General features: G+C 46.2%; 1 protein-coding gene across 1 annotated transcript in view; it reads right to left on the bottom strand.

Moving 5' to 3' along the window:
• Positions 1–20,318, bottom strand: part of RYR1 (ryanodine receptor 1 (skeletal)) — a 199,386-nt gene that overhangs the window by 131,490 nt on the left and 47,578 nt on the right. The window contains exons 34-45 of the mRNA XM_006899740.1: positions 19,692–20,304; positions 17,682–17,921; positions 17,193–17,393; positions 16,758–16,869; positions 7,620–7,766; positions 4,809–5,082; positions 3,169–3,283; positions 2,950–3,082; positions 2,464–2,558; positions 576–711; positions 299–485; positions 102–210 (exon numbers count right to left, since the gene is read on the bottom strand). Of these exons, the coding sequence (XP_006899802.1) occupies positions 102–210; positions 299–485; positions 576–711; positions 2,464–2,558; positions 2,950–3,082; positions 3,169–3,283; positions 4,809–5,082; positions 7,620–7,766; positions 16,758–16,869; positions 17,193–17,393; positions 17,682–17,921; positions 19,692–20,304 (2,362 nt within the window). The remainder of the gene's footprint in view (positions 1–101; positions 211–298; positions 486–575; positions 712–2,463; positions 2,559–2,949; positions 3,083–3,168; positions 3,284–4,808; positions 5,083–7,619; positions 7,767–16,757; positions 16,870–17,192; positions 17,394–17,681; positions 17,922–19,691; positions 20,305–20,318) is intronic.

The raw sequence follows: 20,318 nt of genomic DNA, 5'->3' as shown, positions 1-20,318 counted from the left end.
CTGCCTATGCCTTCCTTCCCTGGCATATTTATAACTGCTCAATTCAAGTGACTGAATGGCTGCAGTGTTCAAAGCCAGGCTCCATCCCACCCGGGCCTCACGTGCATCTCTGGCGCACAGCGTCCCAGCAGGTCGATCAAGGCAGCATAGAAGGACATGATGGCGTGTCCCAGGTGCACCCGGTTTTCCTCTGGGGGCTCCTCCCCAAAGCTGCAGAAGAAGGCAGGTCGCTTGGGTGGGGGCCCGCAAGGGGTGCGGGAGGGCTAGTAGCCTGGTGACCGGCGCTGAGGACACTCACTGCTCGCGCCTGCGGTCCCTGCGCACGCCTGGGCCGTCCCGGGCGGGGTCCTCGGAGATGCGGATAGCCTCCTCAATGGCGCCCAGAAGCCCTGAGCCGCCCTCACCTCGCAGTGCAGGCCCGAAGCACTCAGGCTTGCGGATGAGCAGCCGCACCACCACGTTGGCGTTTTCCTCCACGCTCTCGCCTGTCGCCCATTCGGTCCGAAGGGATATGAGCACTTACTGGGTCCACTTTGAGGGACCCCAACCCGCCACCCAGTCACCTCCTGTCTCACCATTGACAAAGACAGCAAATCGCAGGAAGTCCAAGTAGCGCTCGCCGCCACAGGGGTTCCAGCCGATGTCAGGGTAACCTTTGGCCAGGAGCATGGGGCAGCTTTGCAGGCCACAACCTGCCAGGTAGGACACCACCTGCAGGCGGGAGGCGGCAGAATCAGCCAGAGAAAGCATAACCTACTCCAAGGCTTGCTGCTCTTCTTATGTACCATCCAGTTGGAACAGACTTGTAACTGGCCCTCCAGTGGGTTTTCAGAGGTTATAAATACCACAGCAGGAGAATGCACCTTCCCCCCAACCTTCGCAGAGCCCCGGAAGCTCCCAACCCCAAGGATTCTGGCACCCTTCAGTTCCATTCATCACCAGTCCATCCATCCTTAGCTTCTGGCTGAACCACGGCAAAGCGTCCCTGTTCTCACCCCCTTCCCCCACGGCCACAGGGAACCAGGAGCACCTGAGTTAGATCACTTCTTGGCCCGAGACCTTTCTGCTACTCCATCTCACTCAAGAGAAAAGCTGGAGTCCTCCCTGTGACCCGAAAGACCCTATGCATTCTGCCTCCATCACCCTGAGCTCCTCACTCACTCTGTCCCACCCACACTGCTCTCCTCGCTGTCCTTCACGCTCCCCAGCTTCCGTTCACCCCAGGGTCTTTGCGCTAGCTGCTCCCTGGCTGGAACGCTCTCTTGGATGTCGACAGGGCTCCCATTTACCACCTTTGACGCTCCAGTGGGATGTCCCTTTCTCTGTGAGACTCTCTCTGGCCACCCTTATCTAACCTCAGACACCCTCCTGACTTCGGACACTTCACTCATTAATGGCTAACTCACTATATATTTTATTTATTCATTCTGTTTATGAAATGCCTTCCAAATTAGAATGTCAGCTTTGCAAGGACAGAAGTTTTTCACCGCCTTGATCACTGTCTTATCCCTATTGCCTTGAACAGGTCTCAATGCATAGTAACACACTTCTGTCAAGTTGGTTCCAACGCAGACAGCCCCTGCACCATGCTTCAGAGAGCCTGTAAATCCTTACAGAAGGGCCATTCCCATCTTCTCCTACAGAGCAGCCAGGTGATTGAAACTGCTGATCTTTCAGTTAGCACCCCAGTCAGTTATGCACTCGGCCACCAGGGCTCCTTCAACTCCTAATAGACACTCCAAGATATTTGTTAAATGAAGAATAATTCCGAAACAGCTAACCATTAATGAACGAATGAGTGCTTATCACCTTAGGGAACTCTGGTAGCATAGCCACTGCCAAACCAAAGGCAGGGTGCCTCTGTGGTGGTTCAAATCCACCAGCAGTTCTAAGGGAGAATGATGGGTAATTTCTTCTTATGTGATTTACAGCCTCCAGCAACCCAAAAGAAAATCAGCTATCAGTTAGTTCTGACTCAATGGCAATGAGTTTGAGTTTGTTTGTTTGATTTTCTTTTTCTGTTTTAAATAGATTAATTCCTATAAACCTCAGAATATGACAAGGTTGTTTCTGTTACTATGTTCATTCTGCAGACGAGGAAATAGGAATAGAAGGAATCTTAGTCACCTAGCAAGATCACACCCCAAGGGAGTTGGGGACGGGAGCTGAACCCAAGTTGATGGATTCCACAGCCCACACCATCCCTTATACGCCCAGAAGGAGAGGTACAAATAACTGTGTCACATGCCAAGACAGCACTGCCGGAGGTGGTGGAGCACAGAGCCACACTCAGCCTCACGGTGCCCAAAAGTGAACAACGGGTCCTTTCCTCTCCCTGCAAATTATTCCCCTTCCGATTTTCCTCTGAACCATCCCAAATTGTCCCTTCAAATAAGCCCAAATGGCCAAGGAGGATCCAACATCCTGCCTAGACCGGGGGTGGGCAAACCCCACCCTCCACACCTTCTCCAGGTCCTGCTCCTGCAGTGCCAAGGCCAGCTCGTTGTTGTCAATGACGGAGGCAGCTGCCACATCCAGGGGCGTGGACCCCTGCATGCCTGTGGAAGGGAGAGGGGGTGAGCATGGTTTTCAGAGGTGCATAATAGCCTATCTTGCTCCTTCTTGTCTCCCTTCTTCCAGGAAGTCTTCCTTGATTCCTCCCTTTCCAGGTGCCTCGTCTGGGGTTATGTTGTCTCTCTCAGCACTGGCCACTTAGGACTGTCTCTGCCTGAGGTGTATGCCTGCACTTTTAGATACTGGACTGTGAGCCTATGAGTCAGACCAAGAGCTATCTTGGTCAGCACTGTGTCCCCAGCACTTCCCAGTACTGGGTCGGACCGAGGACTGAAGGTGGGTGTTTGTTAAATGCATGAAGGCATGAGGGAGAAGGTGAGTGGGGCAAACCTGGCCGGGCTGCCGGGAGCGGCTGTGAGGGGCTCGGGTGCTCACCCAGGCCAATGCCACTGTTCTCCAGCAGGTAGCTCAGGTGGTCAAACATGGAGCGCTGGTTCTGACGGCTGATGCGGCAGAAGTAGCAAAGGAAGCGGCAGCAACTCGTCACCATTTTGGGGAAGCGGATCTCCTGGGGCCGGGGGTGGAGTGGGGGTTGATCAGTGCCGGCTCTTGGTGGACCCTGTCCTGAACTCCTGCCCCCACCATGCCCCTTACCTTGGACTCGCCGCCCCCTAGGACATTCACCATGACCTCCATGACAGTCTCGTGCATGCCAAGCGCTCGCATCAGGTTTGGGTGTTGGTAGAAGACTCTGTTGTTCATGATGTTTCTATGGATGGGTAGAATGCTTGGGGTCACTGGGGGCTGGCGGGCCCAAGTGTGGGGACAGCTCCCAGACCTTGGGAAAACCCCATCACCACCCTGGTAGTGGTTAACATTCACTGAACGCTTACTCTGGGCCTGGCACTGCTTGTTTTACAATTCTCGACTCATTTCATTCTCATGTCCATTCTGTGAAGCAGGAACTAAGATTATATGCCTCATAAATGAGGAAACTGAGGCACAGATAGATGGTGGGTTCCCTAGGACCTTGTCATATTGTTCACTGTATTCTCAAGTGCAAACAGCAGGGCCCAGCACACAGTTAGTGCTCAGTATTTGCTGAGTGGGTGAGAAAAATGGTGTAATGCACTTGGCATGGAACAAGAATTATTATTACTACTAATAGTAATTAGTAATTATTACTACTAATAGAATTCATAAGATCTTTAGGAGTTGTACTTTACTTGATGGCACCTAACAACAACTACTAAAGGTCTAGTGGCGCAGTGGTTAAGGAGTTCTGTTGCCAACTCAAAGGCAGGCAGTTCAAATCCACCAGCTGCTCCAAGGAAGAAAGATGGGCCATCTCCTCCCAAGCAATTTACAGCTCTGAAAACCTGCTTGAGGGTCAGCTCTGAATGGCCTCTAGCTCAGCAGCAGTGAGGTAGAGAGACGTGTGTGAATTCACTGAAGCCTCACCGCCACTCAGTGGGGAAGTCACAACCATGCTCTATCTCATAGAGGAGCAAACTAAAGTTCAAAAGCGAGAGGGACAACTTGAAACCCAATGCAGCACTGTTCTCAAAAGGAAACGGTGGAAATCACACAAGTGCCTATCAACAGAGGATGGGTGAAACCAAATGTAGCATGTCCGGACAACGGCGTATTAATCAGGCATAAAGAGAGATGAATCCTTACGCACGCTGTAAATAACATGGGTGAATCTTGAAAATACTATACTGACAGAAAGAAATCAATCACAAAAGAACAAATACTGGACAGTCGCACTTACATAAAATAAATAGAAAGGGATCAGAGATTTTTAGTGTAGGGGAAGGGATGGGGGAGAGAGAAGGAGTCTTTCTTGGAGGCCAGTGGGCTTCTATTAATCGTGTTTGTGTTTTGTTTGGTTGTTATTTTGTCTTTCCCCCCTATTAATAGTATTAATAGTGGTACAATATTTTGAAAAAGAATATTAGTCATGGCTTTGCATATGATGAATGTAAAAAGCTGACTTGTTAAATGGTTTATAGTATATCTTTATCATAATGAAATAATTGAGGGAGGAAAGAGTAAACTTTATGCTAAGAGTTATACAAGAAGTTGGAGCTATTACCCCAGGAATGGGCGGAGAAGTAAGGGTCTGCAACATTCCCCTGGGATGGGTCAGCTGCCAGCAGATGGAGTGAGATGGGGATGGAAACAGGGGACGGGAAGACTATTTTATTCAGAGGATCTTAGAGACTGGGAGCTGGGGAAGGCGCCATCCCTTCCCTGGGGCTGTGCAGGCAGGGGAGGGAGGCCAGGCTCACCCAATGCTCTGGATCATGAGGTTCTCCTCCTGGGGGCCCATCTGCACGATGAGCAGAGAGCGGATCTGGCTAAGGCACTCGAGCAAGCTCATGGTGTCCTCCATGGAGGATGGCGAGATGGTGTATGCTCGCGGCAGGGCACGCAGCAGCTCCCCAAGACTGTCGTACTGCCGATGCAGGAGGCTGAACATGGCGCGCACCAGCTCGGGGCTCTGCACGAAGTCCTCCTGAGCCCAGCGCACCACCGTGTGGGACACCAGCTCCTGCAGGGATTCTGGGAAGTGGGCGTGAGAGTCAGAACATCCTTCTGGGGCAGGAGTGGACAGTGGGACCCCGAGCCAGAACAATTTAGACAATTCTTTTGAGAAAGGTTCTCAGTTACTACATGTTCACACCCTTGACCTGCCAGGAGAGTATGACCAACTAGATGAAGGGAAGATGTTTTATTCTGAGAGCTAGTGTTAATTGCTGTGGCCTGACACTTTGCTTGCTGCTGGAGTGGCTCTAGAGGCGCCACTGGGCTGGGCTGTGGGCTCTTTATCTGCTTTCTGCTCTGGGGTGGGGAGGAGATGTGTTATTCTCACTCAGCCTCAGGCCCTTTCAGAGAGATGCTTACAGCCCTGTGCCCCCATGTACTGTTTTCTCCTCTTTAGAACGAGTGGAATCTGGCAGATTCCCCCACTTCATTTATCCCAGAAACTCTGTTCTCTTCACCTTCAGACCAGACCGTTAGGTCCTTTCCAGATTTATGGAGGGAATGAAAAAGCCCATTATTACAGAACACCAGAAGACTATCAGAAGGACTTTACCAGACAACTTTGAAAGCACAAGTCACAGTCGCATTTGTCTTGTAAAACTACTGCAATTGTTCATCATGTAAGATCACAAACACGAAGCAAAACTAAGAAGACTTTAGTACCATTTAGAAAGGATGTTCAGAACAGCTCCCATTTTTATTCTCTTCGCTAGTCTGCCTGGGACTTCCCACTGAGGGGCATCCCTTGAGGTTTTTGGTCCCACATTCTCTCTCAACTCTGTCCTCTCTAGTATTTCTGTGAAGACAGACAGAGACCATCTGACATTATATATTTCTATTTGTTTATTTGTTATAATATCCTGAACTCCTTCAGGGAAAGAAAAAGCTACACTGTGCAGTGGTTCATCGTGTGGCTATTGGTCAAAGGTCTCTGACCATAGAGCTGGAAACCCTGTGGTTTAGCTCTCCTCTGTCCTTACAGGGTCACCACAGGTCCAAATGGACTCAGTGACAGTGAGCTGGGTTTGGTTTCTGAGAGTAAAGGCTTTGCTTTTTCTTTCCAAAGGTGTTTCACACCCTGCTAACAATGCCTAACACAGAGCCAGTCCAACAAAACTTTCTCAACTATTAGAGGGTAGGGAGCAAAATGTACAACAACGAATGAATAATAATAAAAAATAACAAAAAAACGCCTTTAAAATGGAGCCCATTACAAATCGGTCATGATAAAACATGTTACTAACATTAGTTAATAATAAGTAAAAGGAGTATATTTGGGTGGAAAACAGTTGAAAATCGTGCTGAAAAATAATCTTACTCTATAAAGCCTCAGACCTCCTAAAAAAATCCATTGTTGTTGTGGTTATGTGCCGTCAAGTCGTTTGCGACTCAAAGCAACCCTATGTACAACAGTCCTAAACCCTGCTCTATCCTGTGCCAATCGCATTGCCTCTGACACACCCATCCCGATTACCCCAGTCACTGAATCAATGCACCTCATAGAGGGTCTTCCCCTCCTGCGCTGTCCCACTACTCTACCCAGCATGATGTCCCTCTCTAAAGACCTGTCTCTCCTTAGAACATGTCCAAAGTATGTCAGACGAAGCCCCAGAATCCTTGCCTCCAAGGAGCAGCCTGGTTTAACCCTCTCTAGGATGAATCTTTTTGTTTTCTTGGCAGTCCATGGTACATTCAATACTCTTCTCCAGCACCACAGCTCAAAGGCGTCAATTCTCCTTCTATCCTCCCTAGTCATTGTCCAACTCTGATGCAGCTTTTTCAAATATGCAGAATAAACTTGAACCAACACAAGTGACTTTGTCCTTGTAAGGAACAGATAATATACATATTTTGCATAATGACATATCCACCCAAAACTTAGCATGACTGTTTTTCTAATTACTCAGCATGGTAATCTTTCCATCAACAGAGAAAAGGAAAACAAACAAAACAGTCATAAGGACATGGAAGCAAGAGGCAGGAGCTGCCATCATGCCAAGGTTGATGGTCCGTTACATGTAGTATGGGCCACACAGCCGCCACGCCTCCTCTCTTATCTCAGCCCTTCATGCTGCTTCTCTCATTTCTCTCTCTCTACTTTTCTTTTAAGGAGCTCTGGTGTGCTCCTAACCCAAATCCACTAGCTGGTCTCATGGAGAAAGATAGGCAGTCTCTGCCTAGGTGATTTACAGCCTCTGAAAACATGCTGGAGGGTCAGCTATAATTTGGATTTTATTCAGCAGGACCTACCTTACATAATTATGCCTACCCTTAGGGAGCTCTCGTGGCCTAGCAGTATGGAGTTGTGCTGTCAACCTGAAGGCAAGTGGTATGAATCTACTAGCTGCTACTCAGGAGAAAGATGAACATTTTCTCCTGTGAGATTTACAGTCTCCGAAATCCCACTGGAGGATCAGCTATGTGTTGGTTCTGACTGAACAACAACTTCCATTACTCCTCCCATCCCTTTCTCCTTGTGGCTTGTCTTGGACCCAGAGCCTCCACAAGCACAGGGGCCATGTCAATCCCCCATCCCTGGTGGCTCCAGTTCTCACGGGGTTTGCTCTCCTCTGCTGGTGGCTCCTCCTCAGGGGCCTCCTCCTTCTTTTTCACCAGTCGCACTTTCTCCAACAGGCTTATCAGGCGGCTGGCCAGAGTGGCCTCTTCCTCCGGTTCTTCCTCCTCCCCTTCCAGCTGAATTCCTGGAAGTTGTCAAGAAATGAAGGGCTGCCATTAATTTACTTACTTAGTTATCTGCTCATTTATTTCTTCACTCACCAACTGTTCATTCATTTCTCATCCATGCACACACTTGGGGGTTTTCATTTCTTTATATGTTCATTCATTTATTCATTCTTTGTAAATATTTTTTGTATGTGTGTGTATGTGATTTGAGTAAAAGGTCACAGAGCAATTTAGGTTTTGGTTCAACAGTTTACATGGGATTTTTTTCATTTTCCTGACATTAGTTGGAAGAATCTCTTCATTATAACAGCACTCTTCTTGATGCCACTTTGGGTTCCTTGTTTCCATCAGTCCCTCTTTCCTTCCCCTTACTTCTTCTAAGCTTTGTTTTGGGCAAATGCTGTTCTTTAGATTTTTTTTTTTATGGTTGATTGTCCTGAGGAGTATGTCCTTCATGGATATTCCTGTTTACTTTCTAAGTCTGTCTACTGTTTGACTAAAAGGTGATCCCTGGAGCTGGGTGTGGTTCTAGAATTGAAAGATGACTAAGTAGCACAGTGAGAAGGTTTACCAGTCTCTATCAGACCAAGGGAGCTCTGGTGGCCTAGTGGTTAAGGAGTTGTGCTGTCATCTAGGAGGCAGGTGGTTCAAACTGACCACTGCTCCATGGGAGAAAGATGTGCAATCTCCTTCTGTGCATTTTATGGGCTCTGAAGAATCTGCTCAAGGGTAAGCTATAAGTCATTTCTAACTCAATAGCAACGAGTTGCTGTTTGGTTTTTATCAGTTTAATAAATCTGATCTCTTCCCTTTTTTATGATTTTGAAGTCTGTCCTTAATATTCCTTCCACTCTGTCCAAGACTTTCTGTTGTGATCCTGACCACAGCAGTCAGTTGTAGTTCTAGTCTTGGAATGGTGGAAGTTGTACTGTCTATGATCCATTTGTCTTCTGGACTAATTGTTTCCTTGAATCCTTGGTTTTCTTAACTCTTTTTTGTTCCAGATATGGAGATACTGATTGTTGCATCTTAGATGACCATCTGCAAGTCTTAAAGACTCACCAGTGTAGGATGAAGAACACACTAGAAGCATTTGTCTTTTAACTAGTTATTGTAACTATATGAGAATAATTAAAGAAAACTGTCTAAAGACCAAAGAAGAATCAATGCTTTAGAACTGTGATGTTAGAGAAGCGTAGTAAATATCCCACAGGCTGCCAAAAGAACAAACAAATCTGTGTTGAGGAAGTGCATCCAGGGTGCTCCTTAGGACAAGAATGGTGTTGTCAGGAAGGGCCATTCCTTAAAAAAAAGCATCATCCTGGGAAAGGTAAAGGGTCAGCGAAAGAAAGGCTAGCTCTCGATGAGCTGGATGGAAACAGGTACTACAACAATGAACAGGGCAGCAATCACGAGGAGGGCAAAGGACAGGGCAAGACTCTAACCTGTTGTTTACAGGGTCGCTAAGAGTCATAGTCAACTTGACGGCACCTAACAACAATAACGTGTTTAAAGAAAACAAACATTCTATGCACACCCAAGAACTTCTCCAACAGGGTAAAAAGGGAAGCCATCGACTGGGAAAAAGTATTTGGTAATGACATATCCAGAATTTATAAAATACTTGAGCACCACAACAAGATAAAAGTCAATAATCCAATAGAAAAATGGGCACAGGATATGAACAGGCACTTCACCGAAGACGACATTCAGATGGCTAACAAGCACATGAAGAAATGTTCAAAATCCCTAGCTCTAAGAGAGATGCAAATTAAAACAACTATGAGATATCATCTCACCCTAGTCAAAATAGCAAAATTTAACAGAACAGCAAGCAACAAATGCTGGTTAGGTTGTGGAGAAACTGGAACCCTTATTCACTGTTGATAAAATGGAGTGTAATCACTGTGGAAGGCGGTATGGCACTTTCTCAAAAAGTTGCAAATAGAGATACCATTCGACCCAGCAATTCCACTACTGGGAATATACCCCAAAGAGACCATAACTGATATCCAAGCAGATATATGCATACCTATATTTATTGCGACTTTGTTCACAATAGCAAGGAGTTGGAAACAACCTAAGTGCCCATCAACAAATGAATGGATAGAGAAGCTTTGATATATTCACACAATGGAATACTACGCTGTATTGAAAAACAAGCAACTCATGCAATATTATTCAAAATGGGTGACTCTGGAGAACATTATGCTGAGTGAAGTATCTCAGTCACAAAAGGACAAATACTGCATGGTGTCACTGTTGTAAAACAGGACTGACCTTGGGGTCAGGGAGAAACTGTGAAGGATGGGTTCAATAATGTATACTGCATTGAAACAGATGAGGGAGAAAACCATTTAAAAGGGATATGTGCTTAGGTATTTTTGTCATGACAGGAGTCCAGAGCTAAGGCTGCACAGTGGAGTGGACCTGGGGGGAAGGATTGTAAAACAATGAAATAATTTATCTTTTACTTTTCCACGAGGGTAGTGTGCTGGGGGGGAGGGTTGGGAGGGGAGAACAGTGCAACAATGAATGAATAGAAATCCAAAGTCTCTGTAAATTTTTACTGAAATTAATAGTAAATTTAAAAAAAACAAAAAAAAATTATTTTGAGAAACCAGTAAGTTTTACCACAGGGGCGGGGGTAAGAAAACAAACATTTTCACAACTGGGCCTATAAAGAGCAGCATGGTAAAGAGAAAATACTAAAATGTCAATAATATCATTTTACTTGGATCCAAAATCAATGTCCAAGGAAACAGCAGTTAAGAAATCCAATGACATACTGCACTGGGCAAATCCACTGCAAAAGACCACTTGAAAGTGTTTTTAAAAAATGCACAAAGATCTCACTTCGTGGACTTTTGACACATGGCCATGGTATTCCAAGTCACCCCACATGAATGCAAAAGCTGGACAAAGAATAGCAAAGACAGAAAAATAACTGATGCATCTAAATTGTGGTGTTAGTGAATACTGAATATACCATCAGCTCACAGAAGAACAAACAAATCTGTCTTGGAAGATGTACCCAGAATGTTTCATAAAAATGAGAATGGCAGGACTGTTTCTCAACATACTTGGATGCTACCGAGAGGAACCCGTCCCTGTAGAAACATATCGTGCTTGGGAAAAAGTAGAGGCTGAGCAACAAGACAGGCTGACAAGTGACCACAACAGTCAGCTCAAACACAGCAATGACAGGACGGAGCAAAGCCAAGCAATGCTTCATTCTGTTGGACAAAGAGTTGCTGGAGATGAGAACCATTCAACAGCATCTAATAATATGTTTTAAAAATTAAGTACACATATGTATGACAACAAACCTTGTGGGAAAGGGAAGGGAGGAAATGTGCAACAATAGAACAAATTTTAAATTTTTTTTTAAAAATTAGGTATACTGTATTAATACACTCACGAAACAGAACATAATAATTAAAAAAACTCAAACTCAATGCCAGAGTGGGAACTGACTCAGAGCTGACCCTCCAGCAGGTTTTATGATGCTGTAAATCACTCAGGAGGAGACTGCCCATCTTTCTCCTGGGGAGGAGTTGGTGGATTCAAACTCCAGGGAGGTGCCACTTTTGGTTGGCAGCAGAGCTCCATTACTAACAAAGTGATTTTTTGTTCTGTGCTGCCAAGTCGCTTGCGACTCCCTGAACCTGCTCTATCCTGTGACAACTTTATTGTCTCTGACACACCTATCCCCATTACCCAGTCATTGTATCAATCCATCTCATCCAGGGTCTTCCTCTCTTGGGCTTTCCCTCCACCCTTCCAAGTATGACGTCGCTCTCCAAGGACTGGTCTCGCCTTGCTACACGTCCAAAGTATATCAGACGGAGCTTCAAAATCCTTGCCTCCAAGGAGCAGGCCAGCTTCATCCTCTCTAGGACGAACTGTTTGTTCTCCTAGAAGTCCATGGTATATTCAAAGGTCTTCTCCAGTGCCACAACTCAAAGGCATCAATTGTCTATCATCTCTAGTCATTGTCCAGCTCTCTGATCCATAGCACACAATTGCGAAGACTATGGCCTGAACTAGCACGCACCTTAGTCTCCAGAGTGATGTCATTGCTCTTCAGTACTCTGGAGAGGTCCCTGACAGTTGACTTTCCCATCTCTTGATTTCCTGGCTGCTGGTACCAAGAGCGTTGACTGTGGAGCCAAGCAAACTAAAACTGTGAGCAATCTCAATCTCTTCACCATCTATCATGATGCCAATTGGCCCAGTGGTGAGAATCGTTGTTTTCTTGATGTTGAGCATCAATCCATATTGAGGGCTGAAGTCCTTGGTTTTCTACAACAAGCACTTCAGGTCCTCCGCAGTTTCAGCAAACAGGGTTGTGTCATCTGCATAACACAGATTGTTGATGAATCTTCCTCTAATCCTGATGCCACATTCTTCCTCATATTGTCCAGCCTCCCAGATGATCTGTTCTGCATATAGGTGGAAAAGGTATGGAGACAGAATGCATCACTGGTGTACACCCTTCCCAATTTTGAACCATGCATTGTTTCTTTGCTCTGTTCTGACGATTGCTTCCTGGTCCAAGTATAGGTTTTCTTCTTAGAGTCAGCCATAGCTTGTTGTGATACACACAGTCAAAGGCCTTTGCATAGTCAATGAAACACAGATAGACATTCCTCTGGTACTCTGCTTTCAGCCAAGATCCATCTAATGTTAGCTATAATATCCCTATTACCACAGCCTCTTCTAAAGCCAGACTGCACATCTGGCATTTCTCTGTTGATGTGCTGCTCCAGTCATTTTTGAGTGATTTTCAGCAGAATCTTGCTTGCCTGTGATATTTATGATATTGTCTGATAGTTTCTGCACTCTCTCTTCCAGTCAGTTGGCCAGGTGGTTATCCTCCAGATTTCTTGGCACAACTTAGTAAGTGCGTCCAGGTACGCATCTCTTTGTTAAAATATGTCAATCAGTATGCCGTCAATTTCTGGAGCCTTGTTTTTTTGCCAGTTCTTTCAGAGCAGCTTGGACTTCTTCCTTCATCACCACAGGCACTTGCTTATACATTGTTTCCTGACGTTCTTTTGTATCAGCCAATTCCTGATACAGTGACTTGTTATACTACTTCCATCTTCTTTTAAAGGAAGTGGTTGTTGTTGATAATATTTTGCAATACTCCTATAGGCTCTGGTGACCGAGTAGTAAGAAGCTGTGCTGCAATTCCAAAGGAGCCGCTTGCTCCTTGGGAGAAGGATGGGCAGTCTCCTCCCACGTGATTAAACTTTCTCTGAAAACCCACTAGAGGGTCAGCTATGTTTTGGTTCCAACTTGACCACACACATCAACAACAAAAGTCTGAAGAACAGAAAGATCAAAAAATAAGGAAAATGAACCATTTCAAAAGCCTATGAGAGGGAGCTTTGGTGGCCTAGTGGCAAAAAGCTGCACTGCAATCCCAGAGGTGCGCGGTTCAAATCCACCAGATGCTCTGCTGGAGAAGGAGGGACAATCTCTTCCTGTACCAGTCAGATTCTATTTGATGGTACATACACAAAATATTAATAATAATAATAATAATAATAATACCTATGGTACTCCATCAAATGCACCAATATATACAGATTTAGAGTCCCAGATAAAGAAGTTGGGGGAAGCAGCGAAAATATCTGAAGAAAAAATGTCCTCAAAACTCTTGAATTTTAGAAAAAATATTCATCTACACATCTAAGGAGTTCCATGAACTCCAACTACAATAAAACAGTTCTAGACCTAAAAGGTTACATTGTTATGTGCTGTCCCCTTGCGACTCATAGCAACCCTATGTACAACAGCACTAAACCCTGCTCTATCCTATGCCAATCGCACTGCCTCTGACACACCCAACCCAATTACCCCAGTCACTGAATCAACCCACCTCATAGAGGGTCTTCCCCTCCTGCACTGTCCCTCCACCCTGCCAAGCATGATGTTCCTCTCTAAGGACCTGTCCCTCCTTACAACATGTCCAAAGTATGCCAGACAAAGCCCTAGAATCCTTGCCTCCCTCTCCAGGCTGAATCTGTTTGTTTTCTTGGCAGTCCATGGTACATTCAATACTCTTCTCCAGCACCACAGCTCAAAAGCATCAATTTTCCTTCTGTCCTTCCCAGTCATTGTCCAACTCTCTGATGCATAACAAGTGATAGCAAAGACCATGGCTGGTATCAGACGCACCTTAATCTCCAGAGAGACACCATTGCTCTTCAGTACCCTGGTGAGGTCCCTAACAGAAGACTTTCCCATCGCAATACGTCTTTTAATTTCCTGGCTACAGGTGCCGAGAGTGTTAACCATGGAGCCAAGCAAACTAAAGCTGTGAACAATCTCAATCTCTTCACCATCCATCCTGATGCTGTCAATTGCTCCAGTGGTGAGAATCTTTGTCTTCTTGATATTGACCCTCAATCCATATTGAAGGTTGCAGTCCTTGACCCTCTGCAGCAAGCACTTTAGGTCCTCTTCAGTTTCAGCAAGCATACCAACAACAAAAACAAAAACTGACCTAAAAGGAGCCATAGCAGCATAATATGAGACATTGTTGAGCCACCAGCCAAAAGGTTGACAGTTGAAACCCACTAGCCACTCTACAGGAGAAAGATGAGCAGTATCCTCTCCTAAAGATTTACAGCCTTGGAAATGTAAGGTAGGGTTGCTGTGCAGAGTGCACTCAACTCGATGGCAGTCGGTTTTGTTTGTGGGATTGGTTTTTTAAATAATTTTATTTTTATTATTTTGTGTGTGTGTACCATCAAATAAGATCTGGCTGGTACAGAAGGAGATTGTCCCTCCTTCTCCAGCAGAGCATTTGGTGGATTTGAACTGCTTACCTCTGGGACTGCAGTGTAGCTTCTCGCCACTAGGCCACCAGAGCTTGCCTGTTTGTGGGATTGTTTGGGGGTTCCCCCCATATCAAAACACAGGGAACTCTGGTGATCAAGTGGTAAGAGACTTCATTGCAATCCTAAAGGCATGCAGTTTGAATACACCCACTGCTGCATGGGAGAAGGATGGGTAATCTTCTCTCATGTGATTAATTGGCTTGGAAAACCCAGCAGCAGGTCAACTCTGGTTGGTTCTGACTCAGTGGTACACAACAACAACAATACCAAAACACATTAAATGCAAGCTATCAAAAGACAAAGAGGGGAAAAAATTAAAGTATCTGGAGAAAAAGGACATATTGTGTGCATGGGAAAGTCAGTAAGATTATTAGCTGACTTCTCTTGAGTGTGGAAACTACTGAACAACATCAATGATAGCACACACAATCAAAATCCCACTGAAGATAATTAAAAAAATGACTGGGACAATACATCAACAGAGAATTGCCAGAAAAACTGCCAGGTTTAGAAGAGGCACCAGAGACATTATTGCCAACACTATATGGATCTTGGCAAAGAGTACCAGAGGAATCTCTTATCTGTGTTTCATTGACTGTGCAAAGGCATTTGACTGTGTGGATCATAACAAATTGTGGCTAACCTTGAGAAGAATGGAAAACCCAGAACACTTGATTGTGCTCATGTGAAAACTATACTTGGACTAGAAGGCAGTCCTCAGAACAGAGCAAGGAAACACTGCATGGTTCAAAATCAGGAAAGGAGTATGTGAGGGATGCATCTTGTCAACCATACTTTTTCAATTTATATGCAGGACAGATCATTCGGGAGGTTGGTCTTTATGAGGAGAAATGTGGCATCAGGATTGGTGGAAGGCTCATCAACAACCTATGTTATTTATGCAGATGATACAACTTTGATCATTAAAACTGAAGAGGACCTGAATTGTTTGATGCAAAAGGTCAAGGATTCTAGTCTTCAGTATAGATTGAAGCTCAACATCAAGAAGACAAAGATTCTCTCCACTGGACCAATTGGCAGCACATGCTAGATAGAGACTGAAGTTGTTAACAGTTAAAGCTTGCTTGGCTCCACAATCAACACTTTTGGCACCAGCAGTCAAGAAATCAAAAGACAAATTGCTCTGGGGAAGGCTGCTTCCAGGGACTTCTCACAAGTGCTGAAGAGCAACGATGACAGTCTGGAGACTAAGATAGGCCTGTTTCAGGTCATAGTCTTCATAATTATATTTGCTACACATCAGAGAGCTGAACAATGACCAAAGATGACAAAAGAATTGGTCCTTTTGGGTTGTGGTGCTGGAGAAGAATATTGAACATACCACTGACTGCCAAGAGAACAAAAAGGTTTATCCTAGAGAGGGTGAAACCAGGCTGCTCCTTGGATGCAAGAATTTTGAAGCTCCGTCTCACATACTTTGGGCATGTGCCCAGGAAGGACCAGTCCTTGGGAAAGGACATAATATTTGGAAGGGTGGGAAGACAATGCAGGAGAGGAAGATCTCAGATGAGATAATGGTGGTAGGTGTGTCAGAAACAGTGAGACTGGCTCAGAACAGAGCTCAGAGCTATTGTACATAGGGTCATTATGAGCTGCAGGTGACTTGATGGCACAGAACCACAACAACAACTCATCAATGGAAGTCTTTCAGCCACTTTTCCACCCAGCTATTTCTTCACCTGTTTCGTTATTCATCACTTCTTACCATCAACTCACAAACCTGTATATTCATCTGCCTATAGGAGGCTTGATGCATTGTTAGTAGAGATCTGCGCTGCTAGTTGAAAGACAGGGCTCTCTGGCAGTTCGAATCCACCAGGGGCTCCACAGGAGAAAGATGGGCAGTCTCCTATCGTGAGAATTACAGCCTCTGAAAACCCACTGGAGTTGGTTCTGACTTGACAGCAATAACTTTGACTTTTGATAGTCATTAACCATATATCCATCTACTCAAAAACCTTTATAAACATATCCTTCCACTCATCATCCATCTGTTCTTTAAAAAATGAATATTCACTCATTCTACTAGTAGCTATCTCCACCAGTGTGGAGAAAAAGTCTTAGGGGGACTTCAGGAGTGATCTCAGATGAACTGAGGGTGGAATGGGTTTCATGGAGATTCTCTCTCCTTACCACAGTGTGCCAGCAGGTCTTGATGAAATTCAAGCAAGTCCTGCCGAATGTCTTCAGGGAGAGGGCAGTCTTCCTCATCTGCACCATCTTTGAAGTGTAACAGCATGTTGATCTAGGGGACAATCAGATATAAAGTGAGAATGAAGGTCCAGGATCCTATATGACATCAAGGACCAAAAGTCCAATTGTGGGTCCTCTGAGACAAGTTGTGAGTTAATGAAATTAGGGCCATAGGCTGAAAAGGAGTCAGGAGCATCCAAGTTCAGGTGACCCAAGTCAGGTGGGTTCAGAGAAAGGTATGGCCGTAAGAAATGCGAGTGTCCCGAGGCTCAAAGTTCAGGCATGCGTTAGAGATTGAATACTAACCAGAATACAACCAGAGGATGAGGGGAGGTTGGAGATTAGACAGCAAGACTAGCCTGGAGTCAGACCTACCTGCTCTTGGGGTGGGCTGCGGAACTCGCGGGTGCGTCGGGCAGTCTCAGCTGCAGACATTGTGAAGGCTTTCATGAGGAGGCCATAGCGGCCTCGCTGGTTGGCCTGTAGCTTGTCCACATAGCGCTCCGCAAATGCTGCCAGGGACTCCACACGGTGCTGGAGCTCTTGGTCACAGAAATACTCCAGCAGGTGGCACATCTGTGGGTGGACAGTCATGCCACAGGTGATCAAAGCTTCCATGACAGCTTTCTTGCTTTCTCATCCCTTGGCATGGCCCTGCCCTGATTCAGTCTTCAGTGTCTCCTACCTAGAGCCTTAAGTCAGCCTCCACAGGCAATCAGAAGGATGATTGCAAGCCAGCATCACTGAATCATTTTATACACTTCCCATTGCCTCAGGAGAACATCTCTACTCCTCAAGCTTGACCAGGCTCTGGGTCTCCCAGCCCAGAAAGAGAAAGGCTGGAAAGTAGAAACGTCAAGTTACCTGCAACTTCACAGATTCCGGCAACTTCATCTGAAGCAGCCCCTCCTCCAAGCCTTCTTCTTTCTCCCCTTCTGCTGCCTCTTCTTTCTCCTCTGCCTCTTCCTCTTCATCCTCCTCCTTCTCTTCCTCATCTTCTTCTTCCTCCTCCTCCTCTTCCTCCTCCTCCTCTTCAGTGAACACTTCAGGTTCGATCATCTTCAGAATCTGTTTTACATCCTCATCATCAAAGACACCCATTACCTACAAGAAAAAACTGAGTCCTTCACCGTTGCCCTCCATCATCAGGCTCTGGGTTCCCTCCCCAGCCCTGCTGTTCCTACAAAGGACAGCTTCATTCCTGCATTGGTTTATATGACTCCTTGGATTTGCAGGAATAACAGTTCTTTTGCTTTGTCAACCACCTGCTCACCTGACAAACCTCCCAGGCTCACTTTCTGTGTCATACCCACATGGTCCAGACCACAGAGTTAAACACGGACACCTCTCCATTCAGTTATATGTTCTTCCCCAAAGACTGAGCTCTAAGACAAAGGCACGTCCTACACTTGATGGGGGTCCCCATAGCTTCTTTTTTTTTCTCCAAACAGAAGAAAGCACAAATGCAGTCCCCCATGATTAAAAATTATGCCATCGAGTTTGCCACATTTGGGGAAATTGCAGGGATTAGTACATCCACAGGGAAATGGATAAGCCTCACCCCGGGAAAACCACCTTCATGATCACGGTATCTCCCCTGCCAGGTAAGTATCTCATAACTTCTTTATCCCTCCCAGCATATGCCACATATCAGTCAACATAACAAGAATGCTAATACATTGAAAAAGAGAGGGTAGGTGAAAGGGAAGAAAAATGGAGAGAGAAAGACAATATGAGAGATGGATGAGTGGAGAGATGGCTGGGTGGCTGGGCAGAAGAATGAACAGATGGAATGATAAAAAGTTCAAAGAGAGAGCTACATAGGTGAATGATCGGGGCAAGGATGACAGTAAAGGTGGTGAAAAATGGTAGATGGATAGGTGACATAAAGGTAAGTAATATATGCATGGATTTGTGGCTACAAGAGTAGGTTGATGGATTAATTAATTCATGACTAGATGGCTAACTGGATACTGGACAAAGTCAACAGTCATGAGTGAGGGGAAGGTGGGTAGAGTTTGTATGAAAAGTTGGCTGGAGGGGGGATGATGAATTACTAGATGAATGAACAAGCACATGAACTAATAGATAAGTGATGGATGAATGGGGGTAGGCTGGTTTGATGGATTTGTGGGTGGAGTAATGAGTGCATGTACAGCTGGAAATACGTATGCATGGATGGATGGACAGGGAGTATGGTGGCCGAGTGGCAAGAAACTGCACTGCAACCCCAAAGGCAAGTGGTTCAAACCCACCAGCTGCTCCACAGGTGAAGGATGGGCAATCTCCTCCCTCCTGTACAAGGGTCAGGTATGGGTCAGTTCTGATTTGATAGCACACACAACAAAGGGTGGAGAGAGAGAGAGGCAGATGATGGAAGAGTTAAACAGATTTGTGGATGGGTTTATGGATGGAGGGAACATAGATGGAAGATGGATAAAGGCTGGATGGGTGGACAGAAGAAATGATGGATTAAAAACCTAATGAGGCAGATTAACAGAATGAATGGTGGATGGACAGATGTATTACTTGAATGGAAGGATGAACAGATTAACATATTAAAAGTTGGGTAGGAATGTGGGGAAAGAGATGAACGGATGGACTGTGGGTGGCATGTATAGATGGATGGGAAAGTGAGAGCAGGGTTGGCAGACTGGCGGATGGACAAGGAGGTGAAGTTGGTTAGTTGGAAGAATAAAAAAAAATGAATAAATATGTGAAAAAATGATAGACGAGTGGATAAAAGTAAAGGTGGGTGGAAGCTGATGAGTAGAATGGTGGCTGGATGAATGAAATGCAGAGATGACTGCGTGTTGGTAAACGGAAGACTGCAGGACTGCTTGTAACGGGGAAGAAGCTGGAGAAAGCCATTACCAGCAGTGTAGACACAAGTTTGAGCACCGGCACAAACTGGAATTCCACAGACCCCCCGACGGGGTCTCGCGCGTGCTGCCCGCCGTCTCGCACGGCCTCCCCCAGCATCCTCAGCGCTCTGTCCCGCAGGGCCTCCAGGGGGATGGAGGGGCTGAGGCTGGCCGGGGCTTCTCCCACACCGGCCGCCGGCAGGGCGGCCACGAAACAGGGCTCCGAGAAGTGATGCGGGGGCCGCAGCGAGGTGGTCACCCCGACGCCGGGCAGCCCATGGCGGCGAGGACCGTTGTCCACGCGTTTTCCAGGCGGGAAGAGGGTGATGCTGCGGGTCTCAGGCGTGAGCGGCACGATGTACTCGGAGAGCATGGTGCGGCGGCTGCGGCAGGCGCTTTCGAGGTGGATGCTGATGAGCAGGTCGTAGTAGCCGGCCCGCAGCGGGCCGGGCAGGTGCGCATCCTCCAGCGCGTGCAGCAGCAGCGACTGGTCCACGTGGCTGCACAGAGCGTGCGCCACGCGGTTGTTGCCCAGCGCGCACACGGCGCGGTAGAGGCGCAGGGTGTGGGAATGGAAGCGCTGCAGGTCCAGGCGCTCAGACAGCTCCAGGATGTCCATGCACCTGCGGTGGAGGTG

Source organism: Elephantulus edwardii, unplaced genomic scaffold, assembly GCF_000299155.1.
Source record: "Elephantulus edwardii isolate Elephantulus edwardi_28Jun2011 unplaced genomic scaffold, EleEdw1.0 scaffold00266, whole genome shotgun sequence".
Taxonomy (NCBI): Eukaryota; Metazoa; Chordata; class Mammalia; order Macroscelidea; family Macroscelididae; genus Elephantulus; species Elephantulus edwardii.
The sequence above is the reverse complement of the archived record's forward strand: the minus strand, read 5'-3'. Positions and strand labels throughout refer to the sequence as shown.